The sequence below is a fragment of the Chelonoidis abingdonii genome, chromosome 7, assembly GCF_003597395.2.
Source record: "Chelonoidis abingdonii isolate Lonesome George chromosome 7, CheloAbing_2.0, whole genome shotgun sequence".
Taxonomy (NCBI): domain Eukaryota; kingdom Metazoa; phylum Chordata; order Testudines; family Testudinidae; genus Chelonoidis; species Chelonoidis abingdonii.
In genome coordinates this window covers 74,004,149-74,027,816 of record NC_133775.1, presented here as the reverse complement: position 1 = coordinate 74,027,816, position 23,668 = coordinate 74,004,149, and the positions used below count along the sequence as shown (strand labels likewise).

The following is a 23,668-nucleotide window of genomic DNA, read 5'->3' as shown; positions in this document are numbered from 1 at the left end:
CTTAGCTCGGCTCCCGGCCCCGAGGCAGCTCCGCTTCCCGCATGTGCCAGCTCCCGGTACGGGACTGGCTCTGGGACCCAGATATCCCGGCTGCAGTAAGTCCTTGGGGAACTTCCCCCGCTGAATAGCCCCCCACCAACCGCCTCGCGTCCGGCGGACTGAGCGCCCCTGCCGCATGGGCGCTCCGAACACAGCTGGGGCGCGAAGAGGGGGCACGCGAGAAGGAGAACCCGGCCGCATCGGGGGGGGCAAAGGAAGGGGCAGGGAATGAGCATCGCGGTGGGCGGGAGCCGCAGCGTTGGAGAGGGGCCCATACGGGTATCAGCAGCGACCACCCTTGGACTCAGCGTGGGGGTGGGGAAGGAAAGCAGACGGAGTTGCGGATTGAGTAATTGACACCGCACTCATCCAGTTGTATCTCCACTGCAGGGTAGGATGGGCCAGGCGGCTGGGACAAGAGGGCACGGCACTTATCATTGACAGACATGCCTATCTTCCAATCATAGTAGGGGGCGGAGCCTGGTATCACTGAGTGAGACCTTCAGAAGGAGTCAAAGGGGAGTGTGTGACGGATTGGGAGACAAGCCAATCATATGGCGCCAAGAGCTGTGCGGTATGACTGATGCACTCTCTGAGCAATCGGAGTCCTGAAATCTCGAATTAAAGTTGACCGACGGGTATTTTATCCAATCAGTCTCCAGATGTTCCGGGAGGGGCTTGACTGACATGCCAGATGCCCTGTCAGATTTCCGAAAATTCAGGAAGAGCCCGAAAGAGAACGGGGCGGGGCAGCGAGTACAAACCGCCTCGGCGTGTGCTCTCAAGGTAGCATGATGGGAGCGCGTGACGAGAAGATGAGTGGCTGGAGATTTGTCCAATGGAGCTGAGGCATAGACCGAGCACGGCCAATGAGAGTGGCAGGAGCGGGCGGGGAAGGCGGTGCGGCGCTCCTAGTTCTCTTAGGTTGTGAGAAGTTAGTGGCGCTGCTGCTGGTGCTGTGAGGGGACGGAGACGGCTGGGCTGTGAGAGCAGCGGCGGCCCCGGATCAGCGCGATGCTCACGGACGGCACCGCCGCCCCTGTCGGCGACGAGGAGATAGACTCGGTCACTCCCCGTGCTCCCCCCACCGCCGAGGCCCCCGTCGCGGCCGGGCCCGCCCCGCTGGGGCTGCGGGCCCGTCGCGCCTCTTCGGGGAGGCTGGGCCGGCGGGCAGGAGACCCCGGCAGCACCCGACGCCGGAGAGGCCGCCCTCGACTTTAAGCTGGCGGCTGCCGTGCTGAGGAGTGGGGGCGGCGGCGGCGGCGGTTCCGGCAGCGATGAGGACGAGGTGTCCGAGGTGAGAGACCGATGGCCGGGCCCGGCTTCTCCGCGCTCAGCCGCTTCCTGACCGGCCTAGGCCGGCTCGCCGCGGCAACGGCGACCTGGGGCCTGACCTTCTCTGCTCAGTAAAACGGGGCCCAGAACCCAACAGCGAGCCTGAGGAGGGGACAGTATTTAGCCTCCTGTGCACCCAGGAGCGAGGGGCCTCCCGGCATCCACCCGCTCGTCTCGCTATGCGCCTCCAATCGTCATGAGCGGGGGTTGGTCCCGGTACCGGCCCTGTCCCCGCGGAATGGAGGCGGGGCCACGCACCCAGTCTCCTGTATTGTGCCCGTAGTCCGTGGGGCTCAGCACCCCCACATTCTTTTCTCCACAGCCAGTCTCGGAGGCGGGTCTCAGCCGCTCACCCTTCCCCCCCGGCTGGGAGGGGGTGATTTGAGCACCTCATCTGCACTTAGTCTCGGGGAGATGGAGTCCCAGTACCCACTTTTGTTTCATCAGACTGATAGTCTGGGTGTGGGACTTTAGTATTCAGTCTCTCTTCTCATATAGTGTAGGAGGATGGTGGCTTCCAGTACCTGACCACACTGAACCTATTCTATGCTCGGTTTTAAGGAGTGTCTGAGGTTCCCAGCACTCACTTATTGCTACCCCAGACTCAGGAAGAGGAGGTATAGGGGTTCCAAGCACTTAGTTTTCTGATGAGAGGAGGGATTTGCCCTTCTCTCTCTTCCACTATAGAAGAATGGAGGGCATCCAACTGTCTAATTTCCCAAACACGTGTATAACCTGAAGAGGGGTATGCATGGGGATGTGTGTATGCCTATCAACATTCTATATGGGACCTGTGGGGGTTCTAAACTCTGTGAACGCTGCTCCGTCTGGTCTAGGGGTGAAGACAAATTTTCACCCATCACCACCCACTGGTGCTGTGGTGAGGGAATTAATTCAATTTCCTGTGTCACCTAATTGAAGGGGAGAGTTTTGAGATCCTACCCACTACTACTGCCTCCACCTAAGCAGATGGTTTCTAATGACCAAAGCTCATGTGTTGCAGCTCCCTAACCTCTGCACATCTTTGCAAGAGGGGAAAAAGGTACAATTAACATAATACTGATTTCCCCCCCCCCCCCCCCCATGTACTAGAATTGGATGCCTGGAGTGGATTAATGCTTGAACTTCTCTACTTTACAATTTCACCTGAAGGGATGGAAGGAGGGGCCCAGCACTTATTCTGGTGTCTAGGCACTCCATTGTGCATCTGTCCACTCACCCCTAGGCCTGGTGAATTCTGAACTGTTAGGCCTTGTCCGACTAAGAAAGTTGCACTAATTTAATAAAAATACATATTTCTAGTCCAGTTGATTTAGTTAAACTTGTGTAAGCGTGGGTTAAGTGTACAGGCACGCTTCTTACAGCTTCCTAAATTAAGCTGAATTGATATGTCAGTTTAAGTGCCCACACTGGGACTAAACTGTTTTTAAATTCTAAATTAAGCTGATGGAACTTCTGTGTGTGAACATGGCCTCAATTTGAGGTTACATCCCATAAAAATCCTTGTTCTTGTAAATATTCAAACTGAAATATATTCCAGTGGGGTTGGGGGTTATTTGTAAGATACTTGAATCCCCTCCATGCACTAGCTATGGAAAAAATACCGATTGCTTCTTTGTTGGTATCTACTATGCATCAAGCCTTCTATCTCTGTTCCTTCACATGCCAGTGTATATCTGTTTTACAGCAGTGTTTACAAAACACAGGTCTAAGTGAGAACCACTCTGAGAATGTCAGCTAAATAGGAAATCAAGAAAGATCTAAACATACCTACAGAGATTCTGAAATAGTATCTTCATTCTGATATTGATACCATCAAACTGGTAAAGATTCTGTTTTGGAAATGTATCCTTTTTAGGGATGTCTATGATGCAGATTAAGGGATGATGGTAGCATGGGTAAGCATACCTGCACCAACTTTACTCTAGTGTGGGTAACAATAATATGAAGATGCAGTGGTAGGGTTTTCAGTGTGGGCCAGCAACCAGAGTACATGATTAGGGCCATTGACAGGCTTTTACTGGGATGGGTAACCCATGCTGAAGTCCATGTCACTATGTATTCACTAATATTATCCCCACTCGCTAGATTAAAGCTAGCATAGGTAGGCATACCCCTGCTAGAATCATACCTTAATTTGTGATGTATGTTTAGTTACCTACTTCTCTGTCTCAGGAGATGTGGATGTCTAATTAGTGTCTGTGAAGCACCCTTGTTGAGATCCTCTGGTGAATGAGGCTATATAATGGCAAAGTACTATTTATAGTTGATGCCTGTAGTCTGTAGATTCATTTTAAACCGTTGAGGGCAAAAAAGATTAGGAACTTTGTACAAACACTTACTCAAGGCTGGAGTTTAGGAAATAAGGTCTTTCTGCAAGAACTGCTTTCTTATTTAAAACTTTTTAAAAGGTGCTGCCAAATAAATATTCAGAGGCTTCCAAAATACATGCATAGATAAGTTGTCTTGGTATTTCTGCCTGAGTTTGATCTCAAATGTGCTCGTTACCTGTGCTCAGTATTGGGCAGAGGTGACTGCACAAGGAAACATGACAGAGAAAGATGAGTCTTGTGACTGATTCCCTGCTAGGTTGTTATGGAACAAGGTTGACACAGTTCAGGGGGAGCTGTCTTTTAGCCTCATTCTCTGTGTAAGAATATTAGAGGCACCTGCTGCTGTTGTCCTCTGTCCCCAAACAAGCAACTGTAAGCTCTTGGGATGGAAAACTGCAGCTCTTGAATTAAACAGCTTTGAAAACTTAGCAGGTGGCTGAACTGTAGTCTCAAGTCATGAGTCGCTGACTTGGGTGTATGCTTTGAGGTACTACCAATGCTTGGAATTAGGGAGCACTTGAAGGGAGATTTAAAAATAAATAATATGCTTCTATTTATTGAAATGGTTTGGATGTCATCCAAAAGTTTTGGATAAATGGAAGCGTTTTGTAAGTGACATAGGGTTACATGGAGGGGACACTGGCTTCGGGTAACTAGGATTTTCAGATAGCTGGAATTATACTGTACATAAAATGAAGGTTTTCCATGTCCCTTTAATCTGGGCTTTTCCTGCAGTTGGCTTCTATAGTTCTAAAAAAGAAACCATGCTGAAATGACATCCGTAACAAGTGTATGTGCATATTGCATTGATGTGGTTTTTAATATGGTAAAATAACTGGACTAGGGTTAGTCAATGGGAGATGGAGAAAATAACCAAATAAAATCATCAGGGAGGTGCAGAACATAAAATACAACAGAAATGTAAAACAAATACAAGATTCAAAAATGAATAAATTTCAGAGGCAAGATGAATAATGCTTACAGCATTTCTTATCTGAGATTTGAAAGTGCTTTAAAATGGAAATATTATCCCCACGTTGCAGATGAGGAAACTGAGGCACGGAGGGGAAGTGATTTGCCCGCAGTCACACAGCCAATCAGTGGCAGAGCTGGGAATAGAACTCAGACCTCCTGACTCCCAGTCCATTTCCCTATTTCCTGGATTATTCTGCATCCTGCAAGATACTTAATGGGAAAAAAACAGCTGGGGTGGGGATCAGGAAGTCTCTAAAGTAGAGTGCCGTATATACTCGTTCATTAGCCCATTCATTTATAAGCCTACCACCCCCGCCCTCCCTCCTGACCTTATATTTCAGGGGTTTGCAAACTTTGGCTCCTGGCCCATTAGGGTAAGGCTGTAGTGGGCCTGGACATTGTGGTTACCTGGAGCATCAGCAGACCTGTAGCCCCTCAACTCTCAGTGGCCGCGGTTTGCCACTCCCGTTGGTTGGGAACGGTGAACCGCGTCCACAGGGAGCTGAGGGGCTCCAGGCCTGCAGATGCTCCAGGTAAACAAAACGACAATATATTAGATATTAATTCAATGATTCCATAGAGTTTAAAATCATCAAATTTTGGTGTAGACACATTTATAAGCTTTTTGACGCATAACTTCTTTACCAAAAATATTCAGTTTATAAATGAGTATATATGGTAATTTGATATAATTTTTGAGCAATATCTTTGTCTCAGTTGTTTTAAAGGATTATTATGTGGATGGAGGCAGAGGAGATGGGCATCAGAAATTGAAAAAACTGAGGAAGAAGAATAATGAGAATGAATTATTTTTGAGTCAGCACAGGTCAAGAAACTACATATGGGGAAAGATTAGGAAACCTTGGGTATGTCTCCAGTGCAATTAGACACTCATGGCTGGCCCATGCCAGCTAATATACCCCTTACGAACACATTTGTCTGTTTGAGTTCAAAGGGACAGTTCAAAGGGAAAATACTTCTGAAACTAGTGGTGCAGATGAACTATGGAGAGGCTGATAAGGTGAGAGAGAGGAGATACAGGAAACTGACACCTGTGATCACCATGAAAATACATCAAATACAAATCAGTCAACAATTACAGATGATTCAAGCATGATCCATGGGAATCATATCAAGTAGATAATTTTTTCAGTAATAGTAGACAAAATATTAAGAGGGATGCAGTAATTCTCCTGTACTTAGAGAGGATATTGCCACCAAAGGTTATTGCCCTCCTCATGTTTAATTTTGGAATCCCTGCAGATTGCCCATGGGTTTGGTAACAGTAGTGAAGGTCAAAACATTCACATATCTTAAACTTGGCCTGGGTTTGTGGTTGGAAGTTGCTGTGGCCTATTTTAAATGAGTTAATCTAGTTCTGAGTGAACTGCCATCACTGAAGCTGGATTCTATTGAGGCTCTGGCAATAGGTGCTGGTGAAGTGAATAGGCATGGATATTAAACTATCTTCTTGATACTAGCTGTGATCCCTATAGGTTAAGTAGGAGTTAAGTTGGCAGGGGCGTGTATGTGTGTGGAGTTTAAGCTACCTGTCCTTTGGCTATAGAAGACTACTGGGCCCAGGCCTATAATGTGAATCTCTTACCTTTCACCAATATTGCATCAAATTCATCAACTGAAGTCTGTCTTTTAAAAAGGGAAAATTAGGCTGCAGAAATAGATGTACCAAACTGAAGTAAAGGACTATGATAGATGAAGTATTTGCAATATTGTGTGCCTCACTGACCTAATATAAAATGAAAAAGCAAATCTGAGGCCATCCATAATGATAAAGGTACTCGAGGATGTTAGGGTGCAGAGTGGCATTTGACTGCAGTCATATAAAAGTTATGCAGGCCTCTTGTGTTCATAGTTATGTAGCCCTGATTTTTTCAAAGGAAATTAGAGTTCACCCCTGCTGTAGAATGTCATTTAGTCTATTTGCATCCCTTTTTCAGAGTAAGTGACCTGACAGCAGAATTGCCTTATGTATAAAATGTATCTATTCCATAAGCCTCTGGGTATATTTACGTGAAACATAATGAAAAATTGGACATAACATACCTTTAGATTCCCTATGGTCCTATGTTTAGAGTCCCTATGGTAGGCACCCCATATCCTCCTTAATACGTAAGGATTTCTTGCAGGGTGGATAAATAATAAATTATTTAAAAAAATCAAATGGGATTTTTGATCAGATTTTTTAAATTTAAATTGCATTTTTATTTAAATACAAATTTCTTCTTAAACCCTTTAAAATTAAATCTGAAATGGCAACCCATGTTAAGGCCTAAACCTAATATAATCTATTAATGTTTAAATAAAGCTTCATCAGTGAGTCCTCTAAAAGCTTTAGTGAGCTAAAGGGTGTTGCTGTTTTAATTATATAATGAATCAGGGAGAAAACGTCTGTAATTTTTGAGGCAACTCAAGATTTATAAGTGTAACAATGTCATGTATCAGAGGGGTAGCCATGTTAGTCTGGATCTGTAAAAGCAGCAGAAAGTCCTGTGGCACCTTATAGACTAACAGACGTATTGGATCACGAGCTTTCGTGGGTGAATACCCACTTCATCGGATGCATGTCATGTAGTGCATTATCTGTTTTCAGTGTCTATAACACAGCAAATGCTGGTATTTACATTTTCGCAAATATGGAAGTACTTTGAAGAACGTGGGGACAGACTTCCAAAGGTATTTAGTCACATATAGATGCTTAGTGAGATTTTGAAAAGTGCTAAAGCAGATTATGTGCCTGTGCACATTTGAAAATCCCAGTAAGCACTTACCTGCATCTTGAAGCACCTAAAAAAAAAAAAAAATACCTTTGTTTCTGGTCACCATGGGACAGATTTTTCAATCTGTCAGCACACTGACTATAAATAACACTTCCTTTGTTTAATATATCAGTTAATTTGAAATGCAAAACATATTTTAATAAGCCTTTTTTTTTTAGTATCCAGTTTATTTAAGGTAGTTTATTAGAAACAGTTTTAAGTTGTGGCTCTTACACATTTTTAATTGATTCCAGTTTATATATAAAAGCAGCTTGAAGCATGGGTAAAAATTAACTAGTAAATAGAAAATGGTGAATGAAATTTCTTAACCTACAATAATTAAAACTTAAGAATGTGATTTAAATGTATCTTAGGCAATATAATTGTTTATACTATATTTACATACTTTTTGCTAACCAGGAAGATAAATGTATCAAAACTGTATTTAGTTGCAAATGAACATGTCTGAATGCTATACCAAACAATGAGAATAGATACTTTCCTAAAGCAAAATTCAAAGTGGAAGTCTAAAACATGGTTAGAATTAATGATTTAAATTAGGATTGGAATCAGTGAATTAAATCACTCTACCCTGATTTCTCTTATCCAGTATACACTCAAGCCTTTCTTCTGACAGAAGAAGAATCCCTCCTGAACCCATTCCCTCTCCAAAGTTTTCACCTGAAGCAAGTAAATGTAATTTCTGTATCTGTTATGAGGACTCCCTGGTAGTTCTCAGTGGTATCAGCTGAAGTCAAAAATACTGTGTCCTGGGGAGTAAGTTCTGATTGTCCTAATATGGACATCCTATATTTTCAGAAGTGATAACATTGCTTCAGATATCACCCAAAATCCTCTTTTATCTCCTGTGATTTTTTTATCTTGTCTTACTAATAGAAGTGCCCATTTCTGGAATGAGGATAGCGTAACTAAATAAAAATTTAGGAATTAATGAGTTATACTAATCAAGTTCCTTTGTAAATATGGGAAATCTACAAAAATTGTGTTTGTTTTATTTGATAACTGATGCATTCAAGAATTTGACATCCTGTTTGTAGCCTTTCCATTGACACAGTATGATTTTCAACTCCTGTGATAGTCTAAATTATAAGAACAATTGGACTCTCTTGTTAGATTATTCTCATTAATACACTTATTTGTAAACCAGCTTTTAAAACTACCTCCCTCTGTGTAAATTTGAAAGCTTGTTTCTCTCACTAGCAGAAGTTGGTAGGGGGAGGTTAAAGCCTAATTTTGGAGGAACTGTGGGGTCTTTGAAATTTTGGAGATTAAAACAGATCAGGCTGTTTTCATTTTTCCATCTATAACGTCCTAATAATCAGTTTGAATATAAATTGGAAATTTAACATTTTTCCTATTTGTTTGTATAAATTCAATTTTTTTTTATACCTATCAAAATGTAGCTAGAAGAGTCATGTTCCTGGATATAATATGTGTTAATACTGTGCAATCATGTTGTGAAGAAACAAATTCATGTTGTGAATGGTCTCATTATTTTTCAGTAGTTCTGCGATAAAATGAGAACTTTTTCTTCCTCTTCTCTCCCCATTCCACTTTTGGCTGGTAGAAACTTTATAAACATTCATCCTTTTTAAATCCTTCCTTCATAGGGCCTTGTTTCACAATATCTCGTAATTCTGACTAAGCAGGTCTGGTGTAACTAAATAAAAAATTTAGTGACTCCTTTCGGAGCCATCCAGTTTAGCTTTTGAGACAGGTGTTGATAGATGGTTAATTTTTGCAGTCTTTGTTGGTCAGAAGAACCCGAAACTCCGATCCTCACTTGACTATGTAACACTTCTTCTGGGTCCATTTGCTGGCCCTACTCCAAAAATCCTTTTGTCCGTTTGAAAATAGACACTTTACTTTAAATATTTGTTTAAATGCACAAAAATATACAGAATATGTGCTTGTGACTTGACTTTAACGTGTCAGGTGCCCAGAGTTTCCACTAGGCCCATAAGTTACTCCTCCCCAATTGCTTCCAATAAAAGACAACCCACTCAACTCACTTAACTACAGAAATCAAAACTCCCTGATGAAACCTCTTCTTTCCATCAGTATCTTCCTTACCCAGAAACCTTAGTAAAATGATAAATGTTAGTGTGCCTGGAAGGCTAACAAATCTGGCCTGTTTCAGACCAAACAGAGAAGGAGATCAGCTTTTCCGAGTGCATCATAAAGAGAGAGTTCTACCACTAGGCCCCAGCTTAAATGAAGGGGACTCCCGACCATACTGGTAATTGCAAAGATGACAGAGCGCAGGGAGAGAGGCCATCGATATTCAGGCTATTCACATTATTTGCCATTTGGATTTTAATCTTGAGTTTCCAGTGGAGAAGAATTTAGCACGGGGATTGTAGTGGAGTTACTTTGTTCACTGGAATAGACTTTCCTTAGGATAACTCTTAAGGTTTACTCTATATTTCATTTGCTGACTCTGCAGTGGCAGAACACGCATGTAAAGTTGTATGTGCTAGATTTGAAAAGATTTACTAAAAATGGCACACGATTTGGAAAAGCACAGCATGGTCTCCACCAAGCTATATACTTCTATATAGTAGGTGACTTGAATGTGGAACACTCTTCACTTCTTTCAGGGAACTCTGCTTTTTCTCTCTTCTGCTGGCAGTTGAAGGGCATTGCAATTACTTTTCCTACAGGAGATCCTAAGAGTTTTATCATCTTATGTAGGAGTAGTCACTTTTAAATATTGAGGCTCTCTGGTGCCTGAAGCATATGGGTGGGGATCAGATTGCTGAATTGCTAGATGGCGTGCTCATCTGTTCCGTTTGTGCGTTTTTAAGTCCTCTTCTTTTTGTATTGTCAAGTTTTTCTAAGTTATCTAGAACTGATTGGACTCTTCTAAAACTGGCACAATTATATGGAAATCACATTTTGGGGCCTAAACTGCTTGATGGCTCATAAATATAACCTTTCACATTGGGCCATGCTTGAAAAAGACCACTTCTACAAATAATTCTTTACTCTACCTGAGCCCAGATGGTATTAGCTGATCAAAGCAGCCCTCTCCATGATTTTTTTCTAGACTGAGAAAAAAGTGTACTCGTAAAATGTATTTGTTTTTAAAGTGATCCATTTCCCTAGTATGAAGAAGACCAATTTTGAGCAGAGTAGTAAATAAAGAAGACTAAATAAACTATGGGCTCCCAGTCCACCAGACGTGTTCTGTTTTCCCGTGTTTTCCTCTTTTGAGTTTGACACGGGTGATGTGAACATTCCTCCGGTAGTGAAGTAGAAGGGAGGTGATAGCTCCCCCAGCCTCAACGCACTAGCATACCTTGTTAGGAAGGAGAATGGAATCTTTCAAACCCAGGAATGGGGAGTTATCCCTTAACTTGTGCTTTTTGTGAAGATTCAACCTGAAATATGTACAGTAGCTGGTTTTCCCTTCTAGGGTTGCTGGTGGTATAAACAGCTTCCCCCAGTAGAGCGTAAAAGACAAACCCAAGGAAGTCCATTAGTTTTAAACAAAACATGGTTTTATGCTGCTTCTGGTAACTTGAGGTTTGTGTTTGAAAGAGATAGATATAGATATAGATAGATATATATTGGGTTGAAATATTTGAACTAGAGTCTGGCTACACTGTTTCTCTCTCATCCTGGAGTAAAGTCATAATAATACTTTTCTTATATTGGTTATTTCCTTAAACAGTGATGTCAAACACAGGATTGTATCCATGGAAATAGATGACATCAGAAATTGACTTGGGTGCAAGATCTGAGGGGTGGGAATAAATGAGCTGCAGGGAAACCTTTTGAAGCAGTGATTAAATAATGAAAAAATGGATCAACTGATTAGTGTATGCTGAAATATACTTGAACACATATAATGCTTAATAAATATAACTGCCTTAGACACTAAGGCCTACTCATCTGTTTAAGGCCTTCCTTATGTTCAAAACTAGTCTATTCTCCCCTTGATGTGTACACTTAACTCCCATTTGGTTTCATGTATTATGAATATGCTTTGAGAATAGAGCAGATGGCAGTCAGAACCAACACTGTGTATATGGTGAGTCCCTTGCTGATAACTGCAAAGTCATTTGAAACTAAAACTTCCTCAGTCTGCTTGTCTGCTAATCAGTCCTGGCTGCAGTCTTGTTTTATTTTATAACTCTTAAAGTAGTGACTGAAATATCTACCAATCTTGTAGCTTTTTTTATAGGCAATTCAAAGAAGTTTCTGCACTTGTTCTGTTTTTCTGCTAACCTTACTTAACCATGACAAAACTACAAGATTATAGGCACACCTCCTATATTTTGAATTTGTTGCCTTTCAAGAATGTTAGTTTAATTTCTTGTTTGTGGTTGAACTTCCACAAATCACATGGTCCTACTCCAATAATGGTTTCATCCTTAGCTCTGTCCTGGTAGTTTCCAGTATTTGTGAAACTATTGACAGGTATTGCTTTATTTTAAATATGTATTTTAGTATAGGAAAGTTCAGTTGAATATATGTGAGAGAAATCTGCTGATGTGTTTTATATGGACCACCTGTCCAGCTCTTTTTTTTCCCCCCGCAACAATGTCTGCCCATAAAAATTATTTCACATTGATTTGTTAATACTAGCATAAGAAAATTCAAAGCCTAGGACTCTGGATGTCTAACCTTTATCATGGAGGAATGTTCCCATACTGCATTTCTGTCTTGATGTATTATATAGGTATGTATTTGCATATGCAAACATTGGCCTGAATTTTGAGAAGTGACTGGTGATTTTGTGTCTCCAGCATGAGATGCTTTGAGGTATTGCAAGTTGGGCACCCATAATTGCTGATCACTAATATTTTGTACCCCTGTGAGGGGGTGTGTGTTTTTTTATATGAGTGCAACCTTAGCTCTGAATTTTCAGAGGTGGTTTAAATGTTTAATATTGACGTAACTTTCAAATGGTATGTCTGCAACCTCAGATTCACCTGGGCATTCTCCTTATGATATTCAGCAGTAAAGGTCCACTCTGGCTCCTGAGATCTGCCAGAGAATAGCTCCTTTCATGCACAACTTAAGAGGTGTGCAGGAGGGAGGATCTCTTCCTGGGCACCTTATATGCTTAATATATGAGTAGAGGAGGGAAGGGAAGGGAAGCTAACCAGCTCCCTCCACCAAAACCAACCTCTGGAGTCTCCGTCCTCAACAAACTACAGTTCGATTGTTGCCCTTCCAGCAATCCCTCCAGTCTGGGAGGCCTGATAACTTTATTTATGCTTACTGGGAGCTTAAATAGGGCTTCTGGTAGGTGGTGTTTAAGGATGCTCACAACCCTTTTTAAGGCTTGTAGAGGCAATATATGTGCAAGTACAATAATTGTTTTTAGGCTTGCAGGAGGGTGGGATCCTACTTCCCAAGACTTTCAGCGGGAGTTTGTGTGTTGGAGGGAGGCGTCATCGTGTGTGTGTGTAAAGCAGTGGCGCTAATGAACTTCTTAAGATGTACTGTGATTTGGAAAATCTGTTGCTTCCTTGTGACACCTCATACTCTACTGGAACTGTAGGTGGCCCGCAAGGTCTGTGCTCCCCCCATGTATCCATGCTTGTATGCACCTTTGTGGTCATGAGATGAGAGAGGTGGTGTTAGCCTTCGCTTGGAGATGAGACATGTCTACACTAGCACTTTTGTCAGTAAAACTTTTGTCGGCCAGGGGTGTAGGGAGGGAAAAATACATCCCTACCTAATATAAGTTATACTAACAGAAACACTGGTGTGGACAGCGCTGTGTTGTCGGGAGATACTATCCTTCTGACATAGCTACTACTGCTTATTGGGAATAGTTTAATTATGCTGATGGGAGAGCAGCTACACAGGAGACCTTAGAGTGGCACATCTGGAGTGGTACAGCTGTTCCACTGTAAGCTCTATTGTAGACATAGCCTAAATAGATAAACCCAGTAAACATGATTAAATTATGATCTGGCAAAAAGTTAGATTATTCTGTGATTACTATCTTTAAAATTACAAACAGGTTTATTTTTAAAATTTATAAACAGTAAATAAAAGTAAGACTTCTTTGTGCTATTCTTTTGTACTCCTCCTTAACAATTCGTCCATGTTTCCACTTTTTAGGATGACTTTTTAATTTTTCAGGTCATTAAAGAGCTCCTGATGGAGCCATACTGGCCTCTTACTATTCTTCCTATCTTTCCATCAAATTGGGATAGTATGTAGTTATGCCTTTAATATTGCCCCTGTGAGAAATTACCAGCTCCCCTGGACTACTTTAGCCCTTAATTTTCTTCCCTTTGGACCTTCTGTATCAGTCCCGAGTTTGTTAAAGGCTGTGTTTTTTCAAGTCCGTTGCCCTTATTGTCTTGCTCTCACTCCTTCCTTTCCTTAGAATCATGAAATTACCATTTCATGATGATATTCACCCAGTGTGCCTTCCATCTGCAGATTCACTGTCAATTCCTCCATGTTGGTCAGACTCAAGTCTGAAATGCCTGTCCTTGCTCCACTTTCTGAACCAAAAAGTTGTCCCCAGTATATTCCAAGAACTTTCTGGAAATCTTGTGTTTTACCATATTACTTTACCACAACAGCTGTCTGGCTAGTCTTGGATATTTATTTATTCTAGAAAGTCTTCTTCATGATTTGATGGTTCATAGTAGACCCATACCATGATGTCAGCCCTATTTCGTCCCCTTATTTTGCCCAGCGATTTTCAGCTGTTCTGCGTCTCCCTCCTTCTTACCTCCGAACAAGTTTATATATTCTTGATGTATAATGCAGCACCTTTTTTCCTGCCTGTCCTCCTTGAACAAGCTATCCTTCTATACCAATATTCCAGTCATGACTTATCCTACCAAGTCTCTGATGCCAGTTAAGTCATAATTTTATCTTATGTGTTTCTAGTTCTTCCTATATATTCTCCATTTTGAGTTCTGTCTGAGGGCTAGAAACTTATAAATAGAAAATTAGATCCTCAATAATGTGAAGTCCTGATTTGTTAGAGCTGGTATGCCATTCTGACACTAATACTTAAACATAATTTTAAAATTGTTTAGACTTTTAATCACATTTTGGTTTTGAACACTAGATCTTAACTAAATTAATCCAGTGCACTTTTGTCTCATTTCTCTCTTGCTACAAAGTGGCAAAATTAAGACTTTAGAACTGTTTCAGAGTAGGAGCCGTGTTAGTCTGTATCAGCAAAAAGAACTGGAGTACCTGTGGCACCTTAGAAACTAAAATTTATTTGAGCATAAGCTTTTGTGGACTACAGCCCACTTCTTTGGATGCATCTGAAGAAGTGGGCTGTAGCCCACGAAAGCTTATGCTCAAATTTGTTAGTCTCTAAGGTGCCACAAGTACTCGAGTTCCTTTTGACTTTAGAACTGTGAGCCTCTGAATTAAGGGTGCAATAACTCATGAACCCCGTGTCCAGTTCACTTCCACAGTCACAGCAGCCACTCCATAACTACTCACTTTCATTTACCAATCCTATCTAGAGCAGAAATACTAGTGATGGTAACACTTAACTGATATTAGTAACGCTGTTTTAAAAATAGTGGTTAAAGAAACTTGATAACTTAAACTATCATAGAGAAGATTTCCGAACAGAATAAAAATTAGTTGTTATCCAGTGGTCTTAACACAGGCTTTGCACACGTTGTATGACTCTTTATGAAATCTGAATAATTCAAATTGTATGGTGGTGATCTCATGTATAGTTCAGTTTTACTTACAGGATAGCCAAGATTGAGAATAATCTTGTGGTGCTGACTAGGAGGTCTCAGTCATTGATCAGGATCCCATTGTGCTTGGTGCTGTACAAACTCACAATATTAAAATGGTCCCTGCCACTAAAAGTTCAGTTTTTTTGGGGTACATCTGGAAGACACTCACCTAAAGAAATAGTAATATTGCAGCTCTCACTTTCCAACACAAGGGCGCACATTTGTTCTTTTGCTTTTGCCACTTCTGAATTCCTTTTTTTTGTTTTTAGCAAAACAAAGTGCTGATTCCAGGGATCAGTTTTCTCTCTCCCCTGTCTATATCTTAGTCTAATCTGAGTTTGCCAGTACAGCTAAGAATGCATTTGCTGGTATAGTTTAGACTGCTTCCCTGAGCAAAATAAGCTATGTTAGTAAAAGCAGTCTTTTGCCAGTATAACTGCATCTACATAAGGGCTTTTTTTGGTATGGAGATGGTATAGGTATATGTGGTGGGGAAATCTGCCCACCATCAACCAACATGAGTATACCAGCAGAAGTTTAGTGTAGACCTGGCTTTAGTCTGATTTAGTTTCTGTCCATTAGTTTATTGCTAAGGCTATGTTTTAGTCACGGGTATTTTTAGTAAAAGTCACAGACAGTTCATGGGCAGTAAACAAAAAATCACAGCCCAAGACGTGTCCGTGACTTCTACTAAAAATACCCATGACTAAAACTTGATGGAGGGCTGCTTGGAGGCCCTGCGGGTGTTGGAGGAAGACAGCCTGGGAGCGCGGGGCCAGTAGGCTTCCTACCTGGCTCCATGCCTCTCCCCCCATCCCTCCCACAACACCAGCAGAGCTTGGATGTGGGAGGGGACAAGGGGTTGGGGCATGGGATGAGGTGAGACGGGCTCTGGACGTGCTTACCTGGGATGCTAGCAGCTGAGTGAGGAGGATGTCACCGCTTCCGAGGAGCCCTGTAGGTAAGTGCTGCCCAGAGTCCACCTTACCTTGTCCTCTGCCCCTTCCCACACCCAAACTCTGTTGCTGCTGAGGGAGGTGGCTTGGTGGCCCGAGACTGCCCCAGCAGCAGCTGGTGCGACTGGCACAGGGGCTGTCCCTGAGCCAGGCACACCAGCCACTGCAGAAATCACAGAGGTCACAGAAAGTCATGGAATCCATGACCTCTGTGGAAAAACTCATGGCCTTATTTATTGCCTTTCTTTTAAAGCAACTAGTGTTGCTCTTGCAAAGCTGTCTTGAGAGGTTTAAAGCCTGTGATGTTTGTTCAGTATCTCACTCTCTGACCTGAAATAAACCCAGTCTTGGTATTGACCTATGGATACCTAAATAGTTGTGTCAGATATTTGTGAACGCATCTGCTGTAGGAGATGAGCTCTTTTGTAATTGGATCTGTAAACCTCTCGGTGGCTGCTGCAGTCCTTTGGCAGTAGCTCAGCAAGTTCTGTGAGCTAGAACAATGCAGGTAAATGTGCCAATGTTAAGTGTCCCTGCTCATGTCCTCGTGCCCAGTTGCTTGGGGTCCAGTAGCAGTAGCTTGCCACATCATCTGAATTCTTGGTGCCTGGGATTTGCTGAACATTTACAATGGGTGTTGCAATTTTATTGAGTAGCTATGTCTTAAATCAACACTTTCACATGCATATCTAATCAGCTACCAAATAAGATGCCTATTAGCTGCTCAAAGCAGCTCACAAAGGAGTCCAAAAATAGCACAGTGAGTGGTTGCTCTGTCATTTCACTACACTTCTGATTGGGTTAAATCAAAGAGCCCAAATTCTGCAAATGCCATATTAGTACCTTTTCAGGGGCTTAAGGGCTGAACCTAGCTTGCACAAACTTAATTTTTATTTTAAAAAGAGCAAAAGCACATATGCTTGATATTTAAATGAACTGATATTTCTAGTTTGAGTTAATATAATCCTGCTAATTTAATTTTTCTTCCCGACAGCTGTAGGTACAGAGAATCTTGGTTCACTCTAATAGCTGTGTCCCTAATGTTTGAGAAACAATATCAGTTAGCCAATTTTCAGTCTCTTTTTAATGGCAAAATCTTATAAAACTTGTCTTAAACACAAAAAAGGCCCTGGCAATCCTGGCTTAGCCACTTTTGTAATTTGTTTGTATATTTAGTATTTTCATACTTAAGGCTATGCTTGTGGGGGGTACAGGGGGTGGGAGTATTCATTGCTGCCACAAGAGAAGCAAATTTGTAAATGCCTAGGATGTGAATTTTTTTTACCTTATGGCAGCAACTTCTTTGTTCAGCCCTCTTTAATAGATATGCTTTTTTTTTAACTTATTAGAATAGGCACTGAATTGTGTTCAATTTCAAGCTAACGCAGTGATCTGGGAAGTTGTCTTTGTCATCTTAAATTGTGTGACAACCAGCTCCCATATTGCACATGATACAGAACTAGCGGGCAGCACATTTTTAAAGTGACAGCAAGTACATGCAGTAAGATATCATTTTGAAACTTTAAATATGACTATCTTCTGATAGTTTTTACAAGTAAGTTGAGCCTAAAGGTAAGCTCAAAGGAGATGGGCTACAAAAGGATTCTGGGTAAGAAATTTTAGCAATATTAAATCTCTTCCTTCTTATCTAAAACTTCCTGTTTATCTGGTTCATGGTTGGAAATTGTAGTTACAAGACAAAAAGTTACACGGTCAGACTAAGTTCATATTTAGGCTTATGTAAATATAACTTCAGTTAAGAATTTTAACTGAAGGAAATGATTTCAGTTAAGAACAGGATCACATAGCTAAAATGTGCTTTCTTTGTGGAGAGGTAAAACGGTGAGCTTTAAAGTATTTAGCAAAGAACAAGTATTGTGCCATTGAGCAAAGCAGGGAGGTGTTCTGTTACTGGCCCTCGTCTTTGCAAATAGGAATGGGGCTTGGTCTACACTACAGAGTTAAGTCTACAGAAAACGGCTTACATCGACCTAATTATGTCAATTTCTATACTACAGTTCTGCTTCTGCCAAAGTAAGTGGCCCGCTACACTGATGACATAACTCCACCTCCATGAGAGGTGTAATGCCTATGTCGATGTAGTTAGGGTGATGCAGTGTCTGTGTAGACACTGTTACTTAAACAGTATGTTGTTGGATGGAGCCCTCCCTCGCCCCCAGTCCTGGCGCTGACAGCCTGAACTGTCAGCGGGGCACAGGCTTGCAAGCTGTGAGGCCCATGTTGTTGCCTCTTGGGCTCCCCTCCCCTCCCCTCCCCCTCACCGGGAGCCCCCCTTGCCCAGGGGCTGACAGCCTCCACTGTGAGCCTGTGTGGGGCTTAATTCACAGCAGGGAGCCTATCACCAGTGAAACTGACATTCTTGTCGGTTTAATAGCTGTTGTTGTTTCACATTTCCTCTCCAACTCCTAGCTGTGAGTGCCTAGGATAGGGATTGAGGGGGTTCCAGCTGTGAGACTCCGACAGGCTGACAGCTGGAGTCAGATCTGAAATGTGAAATAACAGCCATGAAACTGACGTCACTGCTGGTAGGCTCCCTACTGTGAAATTAAGCCCGGTGATGGCTCTCAGCTCTTGCTGTTGGGGTAGGGGCTCACAGCTTTGAGCTCCTGCCCATGAGACAGCTGAGGGTAGGCCAGGTGTGAGTCCTGAGACTACAATTGAGGCTGTCAGCTCCAGGGCTCCCAGGCTTCAGCTGTCAGTGTCCCAAAATGTCCCACTTCAGTTGGAGTGCTCCTGGTGAGGACATGCACCATCAACAGAAGGAGCAAATGTTGGCATGAACCCCTGCTTTAATTACTTTGGTGTCTGTACATTGACTTAAGTTACGTCGATTTAATTTTGTAGTGTAGACAAACCCTGAGTTTGGTCTGCTGGGAATAGTCAAGGAGGAAATTTGTCTTTTGCTTCCAGGTCATGCATTATAAGAGGGCCAAAAATGAAGTTACGTGAAACAAAATGTGAATGGAGCAGAATCCATGGAATAGATTGTAATAATTTATAGTTAGATTGACCTCTCCCTATCTGTTAAGGTTGGGCAAACTTGCTAAAAAAAAAAAAAAAAAGTCATTTTCAAGATTTGCTGAGTATGCATGGTATTTTGCACATGGTCACTTCAGTGATAGCTAAAACATTCATCCTGTTTAGTATATCTTCAAAAGGGAGATCAGTTTGTCTGTAATTAAAGAAATAATATCAGTATACAGTGCATAACTACTTAGCTATAATTGCAGTAAGTTAAATATATCGGTTCTGTTGTGCAGCCACTTGTTATACATGTAGGATGATATTCTTCCTACAAGTTATGGAGATACACCTCTACCTCAATATAACACTGTCCTCAGAAGCCAAAAAATCTTAGCGTGTTATAGGTGAAACTGCGTTATATCGAACTTGCTTTGATCCACCGGAGTGCGCAGCCCCTTCCCCACCCTGGAGCACTGCTTTACCGCGTTGTATCCAAATTCATCTTATATCAGGTTGCATTATATCGAGGTAGAGGGGTAGTTTAACAATGATGAATTTTAATTCAGGCCGAAGCTAAGTCACCTATCCAAGGCATAATGGTTTTTATAATGAACAAAAATGATACACTAAACAGGAGTGTGTTTCATAAGTGTGAAGAAGATTCTCTGAGGCTAACAGGAACCTGTTTATTCCAGTCCTTAAGTGAACATAACATGGAATTGGAGTTGTGCAGCAGAAAAATCTTAATGTAGGAATATATTTTGATGAGTCATAAATGGCTTATCAACTTCATTCATGTTGATGTAGTTGCTAAGCTGTTATTCCTTAACCTCTCAACTCTCTTGCTCACAGTAACATTTTCTCAATATTAGTAGCATAACTGTATTAATCATAATATGCGTATGGTCTGTATTTTTGCTAAACCAGAAGTGTTGCTTCTTAAAAGTCTTGTGGTGACAAACTGCTGTCTTTTATTTGAACAGACACCAGCTGGCTGCCATTGACACTAAGAGTAGCACACCATACCACTTAAAAGTGCTGTGCTAACATACAGCAAACATGTTGCTTTTCTGGAAAATGTGTTTAACAGAAAATGTCAAGTCTAGTGATGTCAAACATTTTATCCATCCAATCTTATTATGGCCTGAGTGGCACATCAAATTCTGTGGAACCTAAAGTTTTGTTTTTTTAAAAAAGTTTCTAGCCTTTGTGACCTACAGTTAAACTCTGCTTGTATGATTGTTACTGAGTCTGCAGACAGTCTGAACCAGTGGTTTTGAATAATGAACTTCTCTGTCCTCATGACTCTCACTGGGCTGTTAACACAAACCCCCAATGATGACACTTTAATTGTAAGCAGTAACTATCTAACTGCAGATCATTATAGAAGGGTGGAATGGGGGAGTGGGAAGGAAGAGAAAAGAGAATGGGTAAAAGAGGGCCAAAAGCAATGGTGTGTAAGGCGAGTTATCTGTTCGTTACCCTATTGATATATTTTTACTAAGTGATGTTGAACAGATGCTAAGTTGCTACTATATAAAGGCCATATTTCATAGTAAAGCTCTCTTTGACCTTAATGGAGAACCTTCAGATCTTATCTAGAGATCACCTATAGCTGTGATTCTCAACCTATTTACCATTGTGGGCTGCATATGCAGCTCCCTATGTATTATGTGGGCCGCATCCACCATGTTCACTCACTCACTATCTGCATGACCCTGAGGATGTCAGATGAGCCAGAGCTGTGTGCTGATTGAGCTGCAAGTGGCCTGTGGGTTGAGAACCACAGACGCATAGAGTGGTAGGATAGCAGTCTTCATCTTGTCTAATCCTCTGCCTCTCCAAGGTAGCCCACAACAGGGAGATATAGCCTGATCTACACTTGTTTCATAAGTGTAGCTGTGTTTGTTAAAGGTGTAATATATCTGACAGCCCTAACAAACAGAGCTATGCAGGTATAGGCCCTAAGGAGGGTGCCATTTAGACCAGTATAGCTTATCATTTCAGAGCACAGTTATAACTACATTCACACTATGAGGATTTTGCCAGGTTTAGCTGTACTGGTATAGCTCTTGGTCTACAGAAGACCTAAGTGTGGATTTTGATGAGGACTTCTCTCCATTTCAGGAACTCAACTGAGACAACAAACTCAGTTTATAAACACCACTGTTGATCTGGGCCAGATTTGATCAGGTGATTTAGAGGTGTAAATTTCTATTCCTTCATTAATCCTTTAACCTAGAGAATCCTTTCAAAACATTTTAAATTTCATAATCTTATGCTTGATGTAGTTCTAGTATTTTTTCTAACAAAAAAGCTTGATAGGAAAACTTTAAAATAAAACGCTATAACTTCATTATTTTCTTAAAAGGAATATTATAGTATTTTTGTAGTTTGATGTTTCATGGTTTTTATTTCTCTAACTTCAAAACAGGTTGAGTCATTTATTTTGGACCAAGAAGATCTGGATAACCCAGTGCTTAAAACAACATCCGAGTTATTCTTATCAAGTGCTGCAGAAGGCACCGATTTAAGAACTGTGGATCCAGAAACACAAGCAAGATTAGAAGCCTTGCTAGAAGCAGCAGGTACTATGTTTGTATAGTATTTTCTTGTAACTGAAAGCTTTACTTTCACAAGTTCAGTCATTTTGTTATTTTTTGGTCACATGAAACATTGACCAGGTTTAAAATGTGTTTTTGATGGTGGAGAGTCTGAAAAAAATGACAGTTCATAGTTTCTCATTTAAGAGGCTTTCTGGGTCAGTATTACTTCATTTATAATGTAAGAAACCATAAAGTGAGGTAAATGGCATTTGTCATCAACCAGACTAAGAGTTAAAGTAATTTTATGGATGAGGGTTAAAGGAGCAAGGAAGGGAAACTGGTTTGCTAAACTGCCATTTTCTCCTTCCCTCACAGAGTAGTGATGTGTAATCCTGAACTCATTGTTTCAATAAACTTATAGGTGAAATGTTGGTGCTGTGCTTTGGCTGTCAAATACATCTGTAGTCACTTGAATCAGTCTTTGACCTCTATGCAGAATAGTTCATCTTCTATATTCTTACAAGAGACTTCTTGGTGCTAACTTTATGTAATCAAAATGTTTTCTCATTTGTAGTTATGTTTGTCACCATGAGGTATGACAAAAATGTAGGTTTTAGAGCCTGAAAAATAAAATCAAATTCTTAATAGAAATACTGCCCCTATGTTGTTGAACTTTAATGAAAACAATTACTGATTGCAAATACTAGAAGGTAACATTTAAATTCAATCAAATATTTGCAGCATTGTACCAGAAAGTGAAATTGGCAAGGTAAGAAATGCAGAAAGTATACAGTGTTACCAATGCAAAGAAAACACATCCCTTTCAAGAAACCATGGTGGTGTGAAATAATTATCTAAGTTCCTTACAAACACTTGCTGAAACTGTTAAGTTTCTGGTCAAATTGAAGTTTTGTCAAGGCAAACTTCAGTTTAAAATATTTTAGAATTGGGTAGAACAATGTCTTCAAGCAGTTTCCTGTTTTAAGAGCATAAGCAGCCTCCCACCCAAAATATGCTCTGTGTTTGGGGGAAGGCTGTCATTCATTCAGGCTTTAGGCAGCATTTCCAAATTGTGCATAATCTCAGAATATTTCACAGTGGAATGCCCAAACCTATGTTGACCCACTTTCTCTTCTAGCTCCCTGTCCAAACACTGGGACAGCTTTCCATGTTGTCCCATCAAGGAATTAGTCGCAGCATTATTAACTGCTGCCAGGAGAAGAATGGGTTATGAGTGGAAAGAGAGTCAGAGAAAGGGGCACGAGGCAGCAGAAACACCAGATCTGTAGATAAGCATGAATTCCTGTGAGCCATCTCCTAGGTACAGACCCTCCTGACCTTGGGGAAGAGAACAGTCCCTTACAATCTCCTTCAGAGGATACGTCTAGACTGGGCTACGGTAGGGGTGGGGGGCAGGTGTTTAAATGATAGCTAACACATTTTGACTTACTAAAATTTTAGTGTACTTGGGACAAGGTACATTTTAAACTCTTCAACACAAGCTAGATGGTTGAGGCAAGCCTAGGGTATGCCATGACTAGCTAATGTGCTAAAATACATCTTGCCTTGTTTATAGACTGGTTTTTAAAATGTTTGCCAACATTTTTAAAACAGCACACACCTTTTATTCCAGTATAAATATATCCAAAAGGGGCATTAAGATTTATCCACACAGTTACACCAGTTTAAAGGTGAAGTTTTTTTAAAACCAATTTAATTAATGGTACAAAACCTTGTGTAGGTATTTATTCAGTTAAGAGTAGTTTCTTTTAGCTTAGCTTAGTTCTATTCATTACTGACTTAAGATAAACTAAGCCATACTTAAGCAGGATCAGAGTATCTACACGTGGTTTTGCACTAGTTCAACTAAAATAGTGCTTAAACATATTTATTTTAAAACTGGTACAACTGTTTCTCTCACACACCCTTGGCCTCTGTGGAAGAGAATGTCCCAAGGCTCTCTTGCGGGAATTGAAGTATTTGACCCATTTGAGTTGTCCCATTATG

General features: G+C 41.2%; 1 protein-coding gene across 1 annotated transcript in view; it reads left to right on the top strand.

The window, feature by feature from the left end:
- Positions 1 to 979: 979 nt before the first annotated feature.
- The window catches only part of ANKHD1 (ankyrin repeat and KH domain containing 1), a 194,308-nt gene continuing 171,619 nt past the window's right edge, over positions 980 to 23,668 (top strand). The window contains 4 exon segments of the mRNA XM_075068051.1: positions 980 to 1,176; positions 1,179 to 1,209; positions 1,212 to 1,336; positions 21,550 to 21,703. Of these exon segments, the coding sequence (XP_074924152.1) occupies positions 1,054 to 1,176; positions 1,179 to 1,209; positions 1,212 to 1,336; positions 21,550 to 21,703 (433 nt within the window). The 5' untranslated portion in view covers positions 980 to 1,053.